This window comes from Protobothrops mucrosquamatus, unplaced genomic scaffold, assembly GCF_001527695.2.
Source record: "Protobothrops mucrosquamatus isolate PMUCROS unplaced genomic scaffold, P.Mucros_1.0 scaffold_156, whole genome shotgun sequence".
Taxonomy (NCBI): domain Eukaryota; kingdom Metazoa; phylum Chordata; class Lepidosauria; order Squamata; family Viperidae; genus Protobothrops; species Protobothrops mucrosquamatus.
This window is the reverse complement of record NW_015386232.1, coordinates 664,332-677,132: the sequence shown is the minus strand read 5'-3', so window position 1 is coordinate 677,132 and position 12,801 is coordinate 664,332. Positions and strand designations below refer to the sequence as shown.

Below are 12,801 nucleotides of genomic sequence, written 5' to 3'. Positions count from 1 at the left end.
GTTGATCCTGGTGCTTCCGCTGAGCCCTGACAGCCCTGCAGCTCCAACCATCTCTCGCTCAGGCTTGTGCGGTGCTGCCACCAGTTCAGCTCATTCCCCTCCTCTGCTACCACTTTTCTAGGATGGTCGCGTACCACCTGCCAGGTGCCAATGTACCACAGGTGGCACCCGTACCACTGCTTGAAAAGCCCTGCTCTAGGAGATATCATGGGACAATTCAATACCTAGTAGCATGGAAACACTCCCCTCCTCACAAAACAAGTGGGTCCATAAACGTCATGTCAGAGCCCCGAAGCTGTTAAAGAAGTTTCATACAGAGTATCCTAACAAGCCAGACTAACTTTTATACCTGTTTTGTTTTCTCTACAGGTGGATCTCTCTTATTTTAAGGGGGGCAGGATGTCAGAATCCAGTTATATTTCCTTTCCATCTATCTTCTTTGATATAAAGCCAATTCTTACCCTCTCCTGGATCCTGCCATACTCCTAAGGAGGAGGGGGGTATGCATGCGGGTTTTATTACTTTCACTTCCTCTATTCACTACAAAGTAACCTTTTGTTTATTTGCTTTTGGGTCTGCTAACCATCACAATGTAACCATTTGCCTTTCATCCTATGCCCCTCTGAACCTCTCCTCCTTACCGGCCAGCTAGGAAAAGGGGGGGGGGGGATGAAAAGATGCAGTCTCCAGGATCTGGTTTATTTATCCATCATCAAAATAAGGTGTGAGGAGCTGTTGAATGATCGTGTCCAACGGAGCCGGATTGATGTTATCTTTCCTGGATTTAACACCTAGAAATCTGCCGGTCTGAATCGCCTGGAAGAACTGCAGGGTGGGGGTTGCTTAGGGACACTTTAAAACATTGATTGGTAAGGAAATCCCTCAGATCCTGTCTATCATGCCTGCTATCAATTTCTCTTAATAAAAGTTCCTGTTGGAAGAGACCGTTTCCAAGAGTTCTGCTTTCTTAAGATGTGGATTGAAGTGGTTCCTTACAATCTTGAGCCGGTGAGAACTGAACTGCCGAACTGCTGGCAGTGGGCACTCAGCATAATTACCCTGCAATACTGCATTCTAACCACTGCACCAGCACTACCAGAGATAAATATGGAGTTATATATCTCAATATAAAATCAATAATAAAAGCACATAAAAATATTTGTCAATGCTTCTCCATCATCCATTATCCGAATAACATATAAGATATGTGAAAGAGTTCTGTTTCACTTCTTATCTAAATGCCATTAGGAAGAAAACCATATATCGTGTCTATTTTTCAAATCCAGATTTCTCATATAATAAAATATTGTTCTTAATGGAATTAACATGCCACTAAAAATGTGTACCTTTTTTCCTTTTGTTTTTAGTTGTTGAAGTTGGATTTCCTTGTCTTGGAAAACAAGATGGAGTGGCAGCATTTGAAGTTACAGTAATTGTAATGAATTCAGAAGGCACTATCATACTGCAAACACCACAGAATGCCATCTTCTTTAAAACATGTCAGCAAGGTAACTGGAAGGGGCTGAATAAAGATTTGTCTGTTTTCAGAGTTTTCATTATTTTGGGAATATCAACATTTGATCCTATTTCCTAATCCTGAAGCAAGAGAGTGGGAAATATCTGGCGTAGTAATAAGAGATCCTAATAATCCAAACATTATTAGTAGTGTAGTACACAGAATTCCTGACCTATTCCTGGTCTAGAGGTTAAGGCATCAGTCTAGAAAGCAGGAGACTATGAGTTCAAGTCCACCTGTGAAAGCTAACTGGATGACATTGGGCTAGTCACTCTTTCAGCCCAACCCACCTCACAGGGTTGTTGTTATGGGAAAAATAGGAGCAGGAAGCTGTGTTGGGCATGCTTGCCACCCTGAGTTATTTGTAAAAATAATAAAAGCAGGATACAAATAAAGAAAGAGAGAGAGAGAGAGAGAGGAAAGAAAGAAAAAGAAAGAAAGAAAAAGAAAGAAAGAAAGAAAGAAAGAAAGAAAGAAAAAGAAAGAAAGGCTGATTTCAGAAAAAGCAGGGAGGCAGGCAGATTTCAGAAAAAGCAGATAATTAACAGAAGATAAAAAATGAAGAAAATAGGTGGCTTATCATTCAGCTACATATTCCTGCTGGCTACAGGTATCCCCAAGTTATGAGCGTTCCCTTAGCGAACATTCAAAGTTATGCGGTAAGGGCCCCCTAGTGTTTACGAAAAAGTCTCAAAATTATGAATGTTGCCGCACCACGGCAGTCATTCACCCTTACGAACGACCGCAGTGACACTGCAACTGTCACCCTGGCTATTCCCTCCCTTCTCCCCCTCCTAGCCTAGGCAGTAGGTCTTGGATACTCATCTTGTGAAGATTGAAATCCTTCGCTTTCTTGGCTGCTCTAGGCCTTCGGTGCATTCACAGAGAATGGAGGCCTAAAGTAACGCAAGATCATGCGAGATCAGTGGCGCAAAATTTCACACTACTATCTCGCATGATCTCACGGGACTTTAGGCCTCTGTTCTTTGCAACAGAGAACAGAACTGAAGCCGGGGGAGGCTTTCATGTGCCTTCGGAAGCCCGATCCAGGTGTCAGAGGCCTTTTCTGGGCTGCTGCCACCGGGAAAGGAGGCCGGGGGAGGCTTCCGCAAACATCTATGAAGCCCGATCCAGCCGTTGAAGGCCTTTTCCAGGCCGCTGCCATCCAGAAAGGAGGCTGGGGGAGGCTTCCGTGGACCTCTGGAGGTCCGTTCTGGGCCTCAGAGATCTCTTTCAGACCTCCAAGGCCCAGAATGGAGACCAGGAGAGGCTTTTGCGTGCATCCGGAGGTCCGTTCTGGGCCTCGGAAGCCTCCAGAAGCCTCTGCTCTCTTGCCAGGAGCAGAGAAAGAAACAGGCTGGATAGGAGATAGATCTTCACAAGGTAAGTGACCCGGCACGGCATGATTGGGTGGGGGAGTAATTGGGGGGACCACAGGGGAGGGAGCATGAGGCATCTCAGAGGCAGGGGGGCTTGGGTGGTCTGAAGCAGATGGCCTGTTCCATCACTAGGCCCCCCATGGCCTTCCCAATCCTAAGATATCTCATGTTCACTTAACGAGCAGTGCATTCGCCCACGCATTAAATTAGCGAATGCATGGGCTAAAGCTGGGAGTGAATCACGTTCAAGGTACGAGATTCACTCCTACAAATGGAATGGGTAGGCTCTATTACATTTGTAACTCAAGGACTACCTGTAGTTGCATACCCATGCAAAAGCCCAAACAACACTTGGCACTTTTGCTGATAGGGAGAAGCTGGGATTATAGCATAGTTTTGTTTCTCATAAAACATTTTGTATAAGAGGACAAAGGGGACTATGAAGCAGTAGAAACTGTCTTAAATGACCAGAGAACTGAAATGGAGGTAATAGCTGGCAATTAAGATGGACCTAGATAGCTCTGGTGATTGAAGATCTGTGCAGTCAGGCAAATCTCAGTTAGACTGGACCATATTTACACTGCTGAAGGCTTGGTAGCTCAGGGCAAATCTGGAGAACATTGCTAAAGAAATCCAAAGAAAAACCTTAAGAGGAAGAAATAGCATGGGAACTGTTTTTACTAAATGCAGATGGGTCTGTTGGAGGTCAAAGATGAAGGAAGATCAAAGGTTTACCAGTGAGAGAAGAGCCAGTTGCCAGTTTGTCCTCCATTAAATTGAGATTTCACAGTTAAATCCTACAGTTTTAAATTGGGCTATTCCTTCCAAAAACTATTTATAGAACTTTCTTTGTCTTGCAAGTGGGACAATAAAACTGTAAATTTTCCTTCATTACATCTTTCTCTTAATATTCCTTTAAATTATATTTTGACATGCATGCTTTTGATTATAGTTTTCTTACAAATCTTAGTCTGTGTGTGCTACAAAAATATCAGAGATTCTGACAGAGAGACATTCTTTTTGGAATCCCTATTACATCATCAATAGAAGCTGGTGTACTTAAGCAACAAATAAGTAAATTAATTTAATCTATGTCTACATCATCTTTTTTGAAGCTGAATGTCCTGGAGGATGCAGAAATGGGGGATTTTGTAATGAAAGGCATGTCTGTGACTGTCCAGATGGATTTTATGGTCTTCACTGTGAAAAAGGTAATCAAAAAGAGTTCTTCAGTTCTATTCTGTACTTTGTTTATACAAAAAGAAGAAGCTAAGCAGTCACTTCTTTCAAAAATATTGTTTTGGATATGGCTAGGAGGCTTTCTAAAATTTAATCTAATCTAATAAGAAAAGTATTTAATGAACTGCAGCTCTTAAGAAAGCATTGTTTGTTTATAGAAAAGATAAAGAAGTTTCCACTAAAAGATCTGAAAGGCAAAAAAAGAACAGGCCAACAATTTAATGAGAACTTTGGCAAAACATTAAGTGGAATGAACATTAATTTGAAAATATGTTGTTTTATTCTATCATTTCTCAAGAGAATGTCCAAAAGGACAAAGACCTCCAATAATACTTTTAGTTGCGCCCTATTTGTCAGGACTAAAGTTCCTCTTTACCTTAGAAGAGAGAAGGATGTATTATGGAATCTCTTTCTAAAATGTTCCTAACTTGTGCACACTTGCACAGTCTTTTGGAACTGGTATCTTCTAGATACATTGACTTCAGCTGCATCATTTTCCTGCCCTTCATTTGGATGGCAGTTAATTATAGGAACTGAAAGATGAAATCATTCTTTCCTGGCTCCCTGGGATTAGGAACACGGACTGGCACTGACTGTGGCCTATGGCAGATCCAATAAGCATAATCTATTTGTATTTCATGCACGCAAGAAATATATGTATGTACAGCCCATCAAAAATGTTAAGTAAAATTTCAATTTACTTCCACTAGCTGCAGTTTGGTATTCATACAAGCTAGTTATAAAAAAAACCTTACTTGAAAATCAAGCTCGAGTCTTACTTGTATCATTAGAATATCTACCAGTGAATCAACACTTTTCCTTGCAGGAGAGAAAGTTATTTCTGTTGTGAGATAAAAAATGCTTTATATTTTAAGGTCTATCCTCTCAATATGTTAATGATAATTGTTCAGTTTAATACTGTTTCTTCACTCTTTAAATCAGCTCTGTGTACACCACATTGCATGAATGGCGGACTCTGCATCATGCCGGGATTATGTGTCTGCCCACCTGGTTTCTATGGCATCAACTGTAACAAAGGTATGGTGGATAGAAATAGATACCTGGAAAGAAACATATATTTCCACCTATTAGCATGTAGTTGTCTTAAAGTTTGCACAAGATTATATTCCTGCATTCTATGTGTTTATTCTTGGATGCACTTTCCTTTTGATCACAAACATCAAATGAAAAAAGCATGACCTAGCTGACTCTCAGAAAATTAAGTGTGGAATGAGCTGGAGAATTCTTGAACAATTTCATTTTCACTGAATTAGGATTTTTTAGGATGATAGAAGCTTAATATCATTCACTATGCAAATAGATAAATCGGTCCCAAGCATCATAACAGTAATGGCCAAAATTGTGGAAACCTTTTGGGAAAAGTGTATTTTTGAGGTTTGATGGCTAATAACACCACTTTTTTTGGAGTAGTACCATAAAATTATATATCAATGGAAAGATAATTTAATCAACAATGTAATGCAACATTTGCTCAATTATCTGTACTGTATTCTATGAAAAGGCATAGCCAAATAACCAGAAAAAGGAAGCACAACTTGCTTAGGCTGATCTCAGGTAGCTTTCCTTCATCTGATTGTAGCCAATGAGCATGAGTGTTTAGAGAGCCAATCAGGTGTCATTTTGCTTTGGCCATGAGCCAATCAGATCACAGTAGGATTCAGTTATTGATGTCATGTATTGAAGCTGAGAGGAGGACATTTGTCAGTGTGTTATGTGATCGCTATCAAGGTGGTTGGGGTTTTTTGTGTTCTTTCATTTAGTGAGCTTGTAAAATGTAATAAAATTAAAACAATGGTGCAAAGAGTTGACTGGTCGCCCAGAAAGCGATGTAAAATAGTATTATTAAGTGAACAAGGCTACAGTTATAAAGAAATTAGAAGAAAAGTTGGTGGAAACTTAACCAAAGATGGCATTTCTACTGTACACTTTTCCCAAAAGGTTTCCACAATTTTGGCCATTACTGTACTTTCTAACTGTTGCAGGTCTGATGAACACAAACTGCATTACTTCAGATGTTTTTAATTTCAGTTTCAATCAGAATCAGCCATCATGGCCAATATTAAAACCTTACAGAGGTTGTAGTCCACAACATTTAGAGGACACTAAGATGCCTCCTTCAGGGAAAGTATGCTGGTTATCTGCATATATAAACATGGTACAATAGATCAGGATGTTTTTTGTTGAGCTCTTTGGCTTTTAAAAAGACTGAAAATTTTATTCAACTTCACTAAAACTTTATGTAAATTATCTATTATACTATATGTAATAGTCTAATACTATATCCCACAGCAAACTGTACAAACATCTGTTTCAATGGAGGAATATGCTTTTATCCAGAAAAATGTATTTGTCCTGCAGGATTGGAAGGGAATCAGTGTGAAATTAGTGAGTCTTGTTTTTATTTCTTTTAATTAAATTTGAAATATTTCGCTTGAAATTTCCAAAATATCAGATGATGGTACATACAACAGAGTCCAAGTGTAATTTATCTATCATAGTGCAGTCCTTCTGTGGGACAGATTTTTTTTGTCCTTTATATACTAAGAATACAATAGACGACAATTAGACACTATATTTATGTTATTACTCAATATGAAAAATCCCAGATACATAAGCATTCCTGATTATAATAAGGAATGATTATAATAAGTTATTAATATTCTAGGTCTCCAAACTTGGCAACTTTAAAATTTGGACTTCAATTCCCATAATTCCGCAGCCAGCCTACAATGGATATATGGGTAGTCCTCAACTTAAACAGTTCATTGAATGACTGTTCAAAGTTACAACGGCACTGAAAAAAGTGACTTATGATCGTTTTTCACATGACCATTGCAGCATCCCCACTGTCATGTGAACAAATTCAGATGCATGGCAACTGACTCATATTTATGACGGTTGCGGTGTCCCAGGTCAGGTGATCATCTTTTGTAATTTTCTGACAAACAAAGTCAATAGGGAAGCCAGATTCACTTAACAACCATGTTACTAACTTAACAAATGCACTGATTCACTTAACAACTATGGCAAGAAAGGTCATAAAATAGGGGAAAACTCAACTGTCTTGCTTAGCAACAGAAATTTTGGGCTCAGTTGTATTTGTAAGTAAAGGACCACCTGTAGATTATTAAAACACCACTGATATCAACTAGAAAAAAATGCAGTCATTAGCTTAAAGAAAAAATCAAGTGGTATAGCATTCTGTACAATTCTGTATAAGTCTCCACTTAAGGCCATGTGAATAGATATGATGACATTCAGAGATTAACCAGACAACCCCGTGACCTCTTGGGTCACAGAAATGTCCTTACCTAAACTGATAAACAGAATTTCAACAGATGGGCATAAAAACAGTGGGACAAGGAGCAAGTTGTGACTTTCTCCTAGCTTCTCCATTAACTTGGCTTGTGGAAGCTAGCAGGAAGTATCAGAAATCATGAACACATGATCACAGCTGAACACAGTGGAGCAGCAGCATCTATTGCAATGTCACCCTTACAGTAACACGATCATAATCTGGGTGTTTGGCAACCTGTTCACACTTATGGCCAGTTGCCCCAATGATTATGTGATCTCCATTTTCAATTTTCTCTGCCAGCTTCCCCAGACATCAATGGGGAAGCTAACAGGAAAGCTTGTAAGCTGTTGCCATCTGCCAGAAGAACTCCATCTCATCTCTAGAGGCTGGCTGAAAGAGCTTTTCTGCTGAGAGGAATCTCAGACTTGAAAGGGGAGTGAAAGTGCTGCTGGCAAGGAAGGAATCTCAGTGTCCTGTTTCAGTCCACATGCACAAAATGCACAAAATGACATTATTGATAATCCAAGCCCTTAATATTAATCCCCAGGTTCCCAGTTGCATGCAATGCAAAGTCCTATTGAGTCTAATACTGTTCAGTCAGGGTACAAGGTTACCAAATCCAAAATCAAACATCCACCAAGTCCATAGTCCAAGTCAACTCCGAAGTCCAAGACAGGAGTCCAAAATCCACAAACAAGTCCAAGGTTCAAGCACACAGTCAAGAGCAGCACAATCCAGAGTCAAGGAAACTGAATGTGAAGCATGCACATGGCAAGTGAATGGGTGGTTGTTTCCAACAACCTCTTGCTCCACTTATCCAACTAAATAGGCGCTCATTGGTATAGCTTGTTAGGAGGGGTGAGGCTGCCTCCTCATGAGTAACCTCACCAACTTCCATTGAGCCTGCCTCCATTCTGCCCTGCATGTCCTCGGATTAAATGAAGGGGACAATTCCTCCTCATCCCCACTGGTTGGCTGCAGCTGTGCACTCCTCCAGTGATCTTTCCAATGAGCCTGGCCTCTCAGGACCCTCAGCAACTTCCTAGCATTCCACCGCAACCCCTCCCCAAGTCTCCGGAGCTGCTCTTCCTCATTGTTCGAGTTGGCATTTGGAGAGGCCACCAAACTCAGAGGTGAAAGGGGAGCAAAATGGCTACTTTCTAGAAGGGAATCTCAGCCTCACAGAGAACTACGATTCCCTCCCAGCAGGTAGATTTATCACTCCATCTGCTTAACGACCTGGGAGATTGCTTAATGACCGCAACAGGATTGCGGTCACTGAGTGAACTGATAACGTGGGCATCTTGTTTAATCACTGCTTCATTCTACCACTGAGATTCCAGTTCCAATTGTGATCATAAGTCAAGGACTATCTGTAGGAGCAATCTCTGAATTCCTATTTTCATATGCATCCACAGCAACCTAGATTACATTACAAAAAGTGTTATGTGAAAGTCTCAACTGACCAAAGACATAACAACTGTTAGATTAGCTTTGATTTCAATAAAACAAGGCACTAGTGTCACATTTTGTATTCCTAGGCAAATGCCATCAGCCATGTCGAAATGGAGGTAAATGTACTGGTAAAAATAAATGTAAGTGCTCCAAAGGTTACCAGGGAGACCTTTGTTCAAAACGTAAGTAGGATACCTTTTTAAGAAGATTAATAGAAGATTTAGTTAATCAGTCAATCAATAAGCTTTATTACAATTATTGATCAAATAAAAACATAAGACAACAAATTCTGAGTCAGCAAATAAAAATCATAATAAAACTAAATAATTATAAAATTAATGTGATCCAAGTACAATATATCTTACAGTAAACAGTAAAACAAAAAGTAGTTACATTCATAGAACTCAAATTATACTGATTGGACAATCATAACTATAATGAATCCAGGTGATCTGGAAATGTGACCAACTGGGGAGACATTACCTGTAATAGGGCATATTTATAACCAGGGCAATATACTAAAACATAGATTAGTATTTCATTAACTCCTTCAACACAACGGCAAAGCCTTTGAATGGAATATAGGTAGTCTTTGTTTAGCAACTACAATTGGAATCAGCAACTTGGTCATTAAGTGAAGAAGTTATGAAGTGAAACCATGACTGTACTTATGATCTTACTTCAGTTTTCTTTGCTTTACTAACCTGCAAAGGTGATAAATGAAAAGCTTGGTCATAAAGGTACTTTTTCATCATTCTCATAACTGCAAACAATTGCTAAATGAGGCAGTTGCTAAATAAGGACTACCTACTATATACCTCAACATTTCCTTTCAAGAGCAACATGGTGGAAGGTCAGTAAATCTTGCCACAGTTTAGGTTTTCAGAATTTGGGAACTGTTACTTGGTTTAGATATCTTGATAGCTGGAAGAAAAGGAGAGGGTGGCAGATTCAGAGGGTCATTGTCTTCACATCATACAAATAAGAATTGTATAATATAAGGTTCTTCTGTAGAAAGACATTGAGTTTGATATTCATATAAACCATTATAGCTGTCTGTGAACCTAGCTGTGGATTATATGGAATCTGTATTGAGCCAAATGTATGTCAATGTCAAGATGGATGGCATGGAAGGAACTGCAATAAAAGTAAGTCCCAAGAAATCTAAGTTTTAGATATGTCTGTATGTAAGAGTGTTATAATGATTTTGGGTGATATAGTGACAATGTAATCTTATCTGAAGGATGTAATCTTCAGATGAAATCCTAGCATACAACTATTGACCATTAAATATGTGAGTCTAGAATAATTGATGGTGATAAGTTATCAGTTACTGTTTTCTAAACAACTGGGTTCCAAGCAACAGTTTTTAGTAATGTCACAGTGCCACATTTTAAAATAATGACTGTTGCTTTTACAGCATAAGTTTTTTTTTCTTCCATTCCATCATATCTGATTTTTGGAGACTGTCTGGACAAGTCCCTTTAGTTTTTGTGGCATGATTCCCCCCCCCCCCCAGAATAGTTTGCAATTCCCTTCTTCTTAAGGCTGAGAAAAAGTGACCTGACTAAGGTCACCCAACTGGCTTTGTGCCCAAGGCGGGACTAGAACTCACATGCTTCTGGGTTCCTGCCTTATCCATTACCACACAGCTACCTAAATTTGCTCTCCAACTGTTGAACTAGTACATTTCCTCCCCCCCTCCCTCCCTCCCCCCCCTCTCTCTCTCTCAAATGTAGAATACTTTTGCATGTAAAATACTAAGAGTGACAACCACAGGTCTCCTTTGGTAGTTCTTCAGTTTTGAACTGGCTTGTTTTTTTAGGGTATGGGACCAATCTTCTTAATGCCATGAGGCCAACAGGCATCAAGCACAGACAGCAGACGCCTTCACCTAAACAGGCTGAAAAGAGCCAAGGAGGCCCTGAATCCAATTACGTCTGGTGAACTGCAACGTCTGAAATGCTTTACATTACACAACGTTCTGGCCTTCATTAACGTCTCATGTGTTCAATATGAAAAATGCTGTTTGTTATGTTTTAAGATTATTGGTCTGAATTTTATTAGCTTCATTATAAATCCCAGAGCTAATACTTATTATTCTTTGAAACTTTTGTTTCTCTAACACATTTATATAGGCTTGTTTTCAGTGTTTTGTTTTCTTTTTTGTATTATATTTCAGTACTTTATTGAAATAATGGGTCTGTGTGTGTGCGCGCATGCACATGCTCAGAAACTCCCCAGAATTCATAAGGGTGAGTTTTAAAATGGCAGTCTGGAATGTAGTTTTTCTTTAATCAACCTAGCTTAAGCAAGTAGAAGAAATAGAAATGTAAGTTTGATTTCTATTTCAGATTGAAGGGCTTCTTGTACTTTGTTTAATATTTTTTAACTTAAAATCAATTTCTGTTTCTACAGTGTGCTCTGTATGAAATGCAACAGGGCTGTGGTATTGAAACTATATAATATATATCATAAACAAAACAGGTCTTAAGTAATAAACATGTTTGTACTTATGGTTATATATTAAATAAAGATGCTGCTTTATTTTGTCTATGTTGAGCTGTAACAATTCATAAAACTCGGGCTGGGCAGACATTTCCTACAGTATATTTTGAAAAGGAGCAGAACTTTATAACAAATATTTTTTAGAAGTCACATAAAAATAAGAAAACAATTTACCCATCCTACTAGAGTAAGGGTGTCAAACTCAATTTCATTGAGGGCCGCATCAGCATTGCGGTTGCCCTCAGGAAGCTGGGTGGGTGTGGCCAGCTCTACATCATTCGCGTCAAGGGTGCCTGTGTGGGCCTGGGCAGGAGTGGGATAGATCTGAGGGTCTCTGGCAGAAGGGGGTGGGACCAGGGCAAGTGCCAAGGCATGGTCCACTGGAGGAGCCTCACTGTTCCTCTCAGGCCATGCGGGGGGGGGGGCTTATGGAGCTAAGACTGAATACGTTTCAGCATAGATGGCCACCACAAAATTGTACATTGGCTCCCGGCTGGCCTGGGCCAGGGCCAAGGCAGAAGGGGCCGTTCCCTCACTGTTTCCAGGATGGCTTCGTGGGCCACATGAAACCACTTCGCGGGCCGCATCCGGCCCCTGGGCCTTGTGTTTGACATTCCTGTTCTAGACATTATGTATAATCAGAACCCACACCTTAACTGTTATGACTTCATAAGACATCCTGAACATTAATTAAATCATTAAATCTTGGTGGAGTGATGCAAGAAGATTCTCAATGGTCTACAGATTGCCCACCCTAGAATTCAAGACCCCCTGTTTTTCTAAAGCTTTACTTAACTGTGCTATGACTGAGACAACTCCAAGGCAATGATCCAATGGCCCCTTTTATGTTATCACAATATTATTGTTATCCTTTCTTCCTATCATCTGTCTCTTAAACTATTTGGGAACCAAAAACATCAATAGAAACTTTATTAAGATAGTCTGCAAGAATGTAAAGGCCTATGTAAGGGCCTGACTCTCTAAAGAGCTAGTATATGTTTTAAATCTATTGTACTTTCTTTGGGAAAAGGTAGAGGGCTGTCCTTGAGAGAGAAATTATTTGGATAATAAGGCAGCAATCCTCTGTGTACTTATTTAGTACACAGTAATATTGCTCCACAGTGGCACAGTTGACCTTTGAACAGCCTAGCTGCTGCTTTCTAGACAACTGCAATTTCAGATTGTCTCCACAGGCTGTCCTTCTTGGAGTGCATTACGAGTATTTAAATGTCTGCTACTTAGAACTTTAGCTAATAGTCAAAGCTTTCAAGGGGATCTAAGGTTTAGTTTTTTCATTGGATCACAATAATGTAGTTCACCTGGATTTGGTTAACATATTGAGTGCCCTGCCACCATAGTCTGTATACTGTCTTTTTTTCTTTGAA

The 12,801-nt window shown here is 39.7% G+C and overlaps 1 protein-coding gene across 1 annotated transcript in view; it reads left to right on the top strand.

Moving 5' to 3' along the window:
- WIF1 (WNT inhibitory factor 1) overlaps window positions 1–11,434 on the top strand; it is a 24,545-nt gene extending 13,111 nt beyond the window's left edge. The window contains exons 2-8 of the mRNA XM_015820709.1: window positions 1,368–1,508; window positions 4,011–4,106; window positions 5,077–5,172; window positions 6,445–6,540; window positions 8,995–9,090; window positions 9,961–10,056; window positions 10,734–11,434. Of these exons, the coding sequence (XP_015676195.1) occupies window positions 1,368–1,508; window positions 4,011–4,106; window positions 5,077–5,172; window positions 6,445–6,540; window positions 8,995–9,090; window positions 9,961–10,056; window positions 10,734–10,855 (743 nt within the window). The 3' untranslated portion in view covers window positions 10,856–11,434. The remainder of the gene's footprint in view (window positions 1–1,367; window positions 1,509–4,010; window positions 4,107–5,076; window positions 5,173–6,444; window positions 6,541–8,994; window positions 9,091–9,960; window positions 10,057–10,733) is intronic.
- The last annotated feature ends 1,367 nt before the right edge of the window (window positions 11,435–12,801 follow it).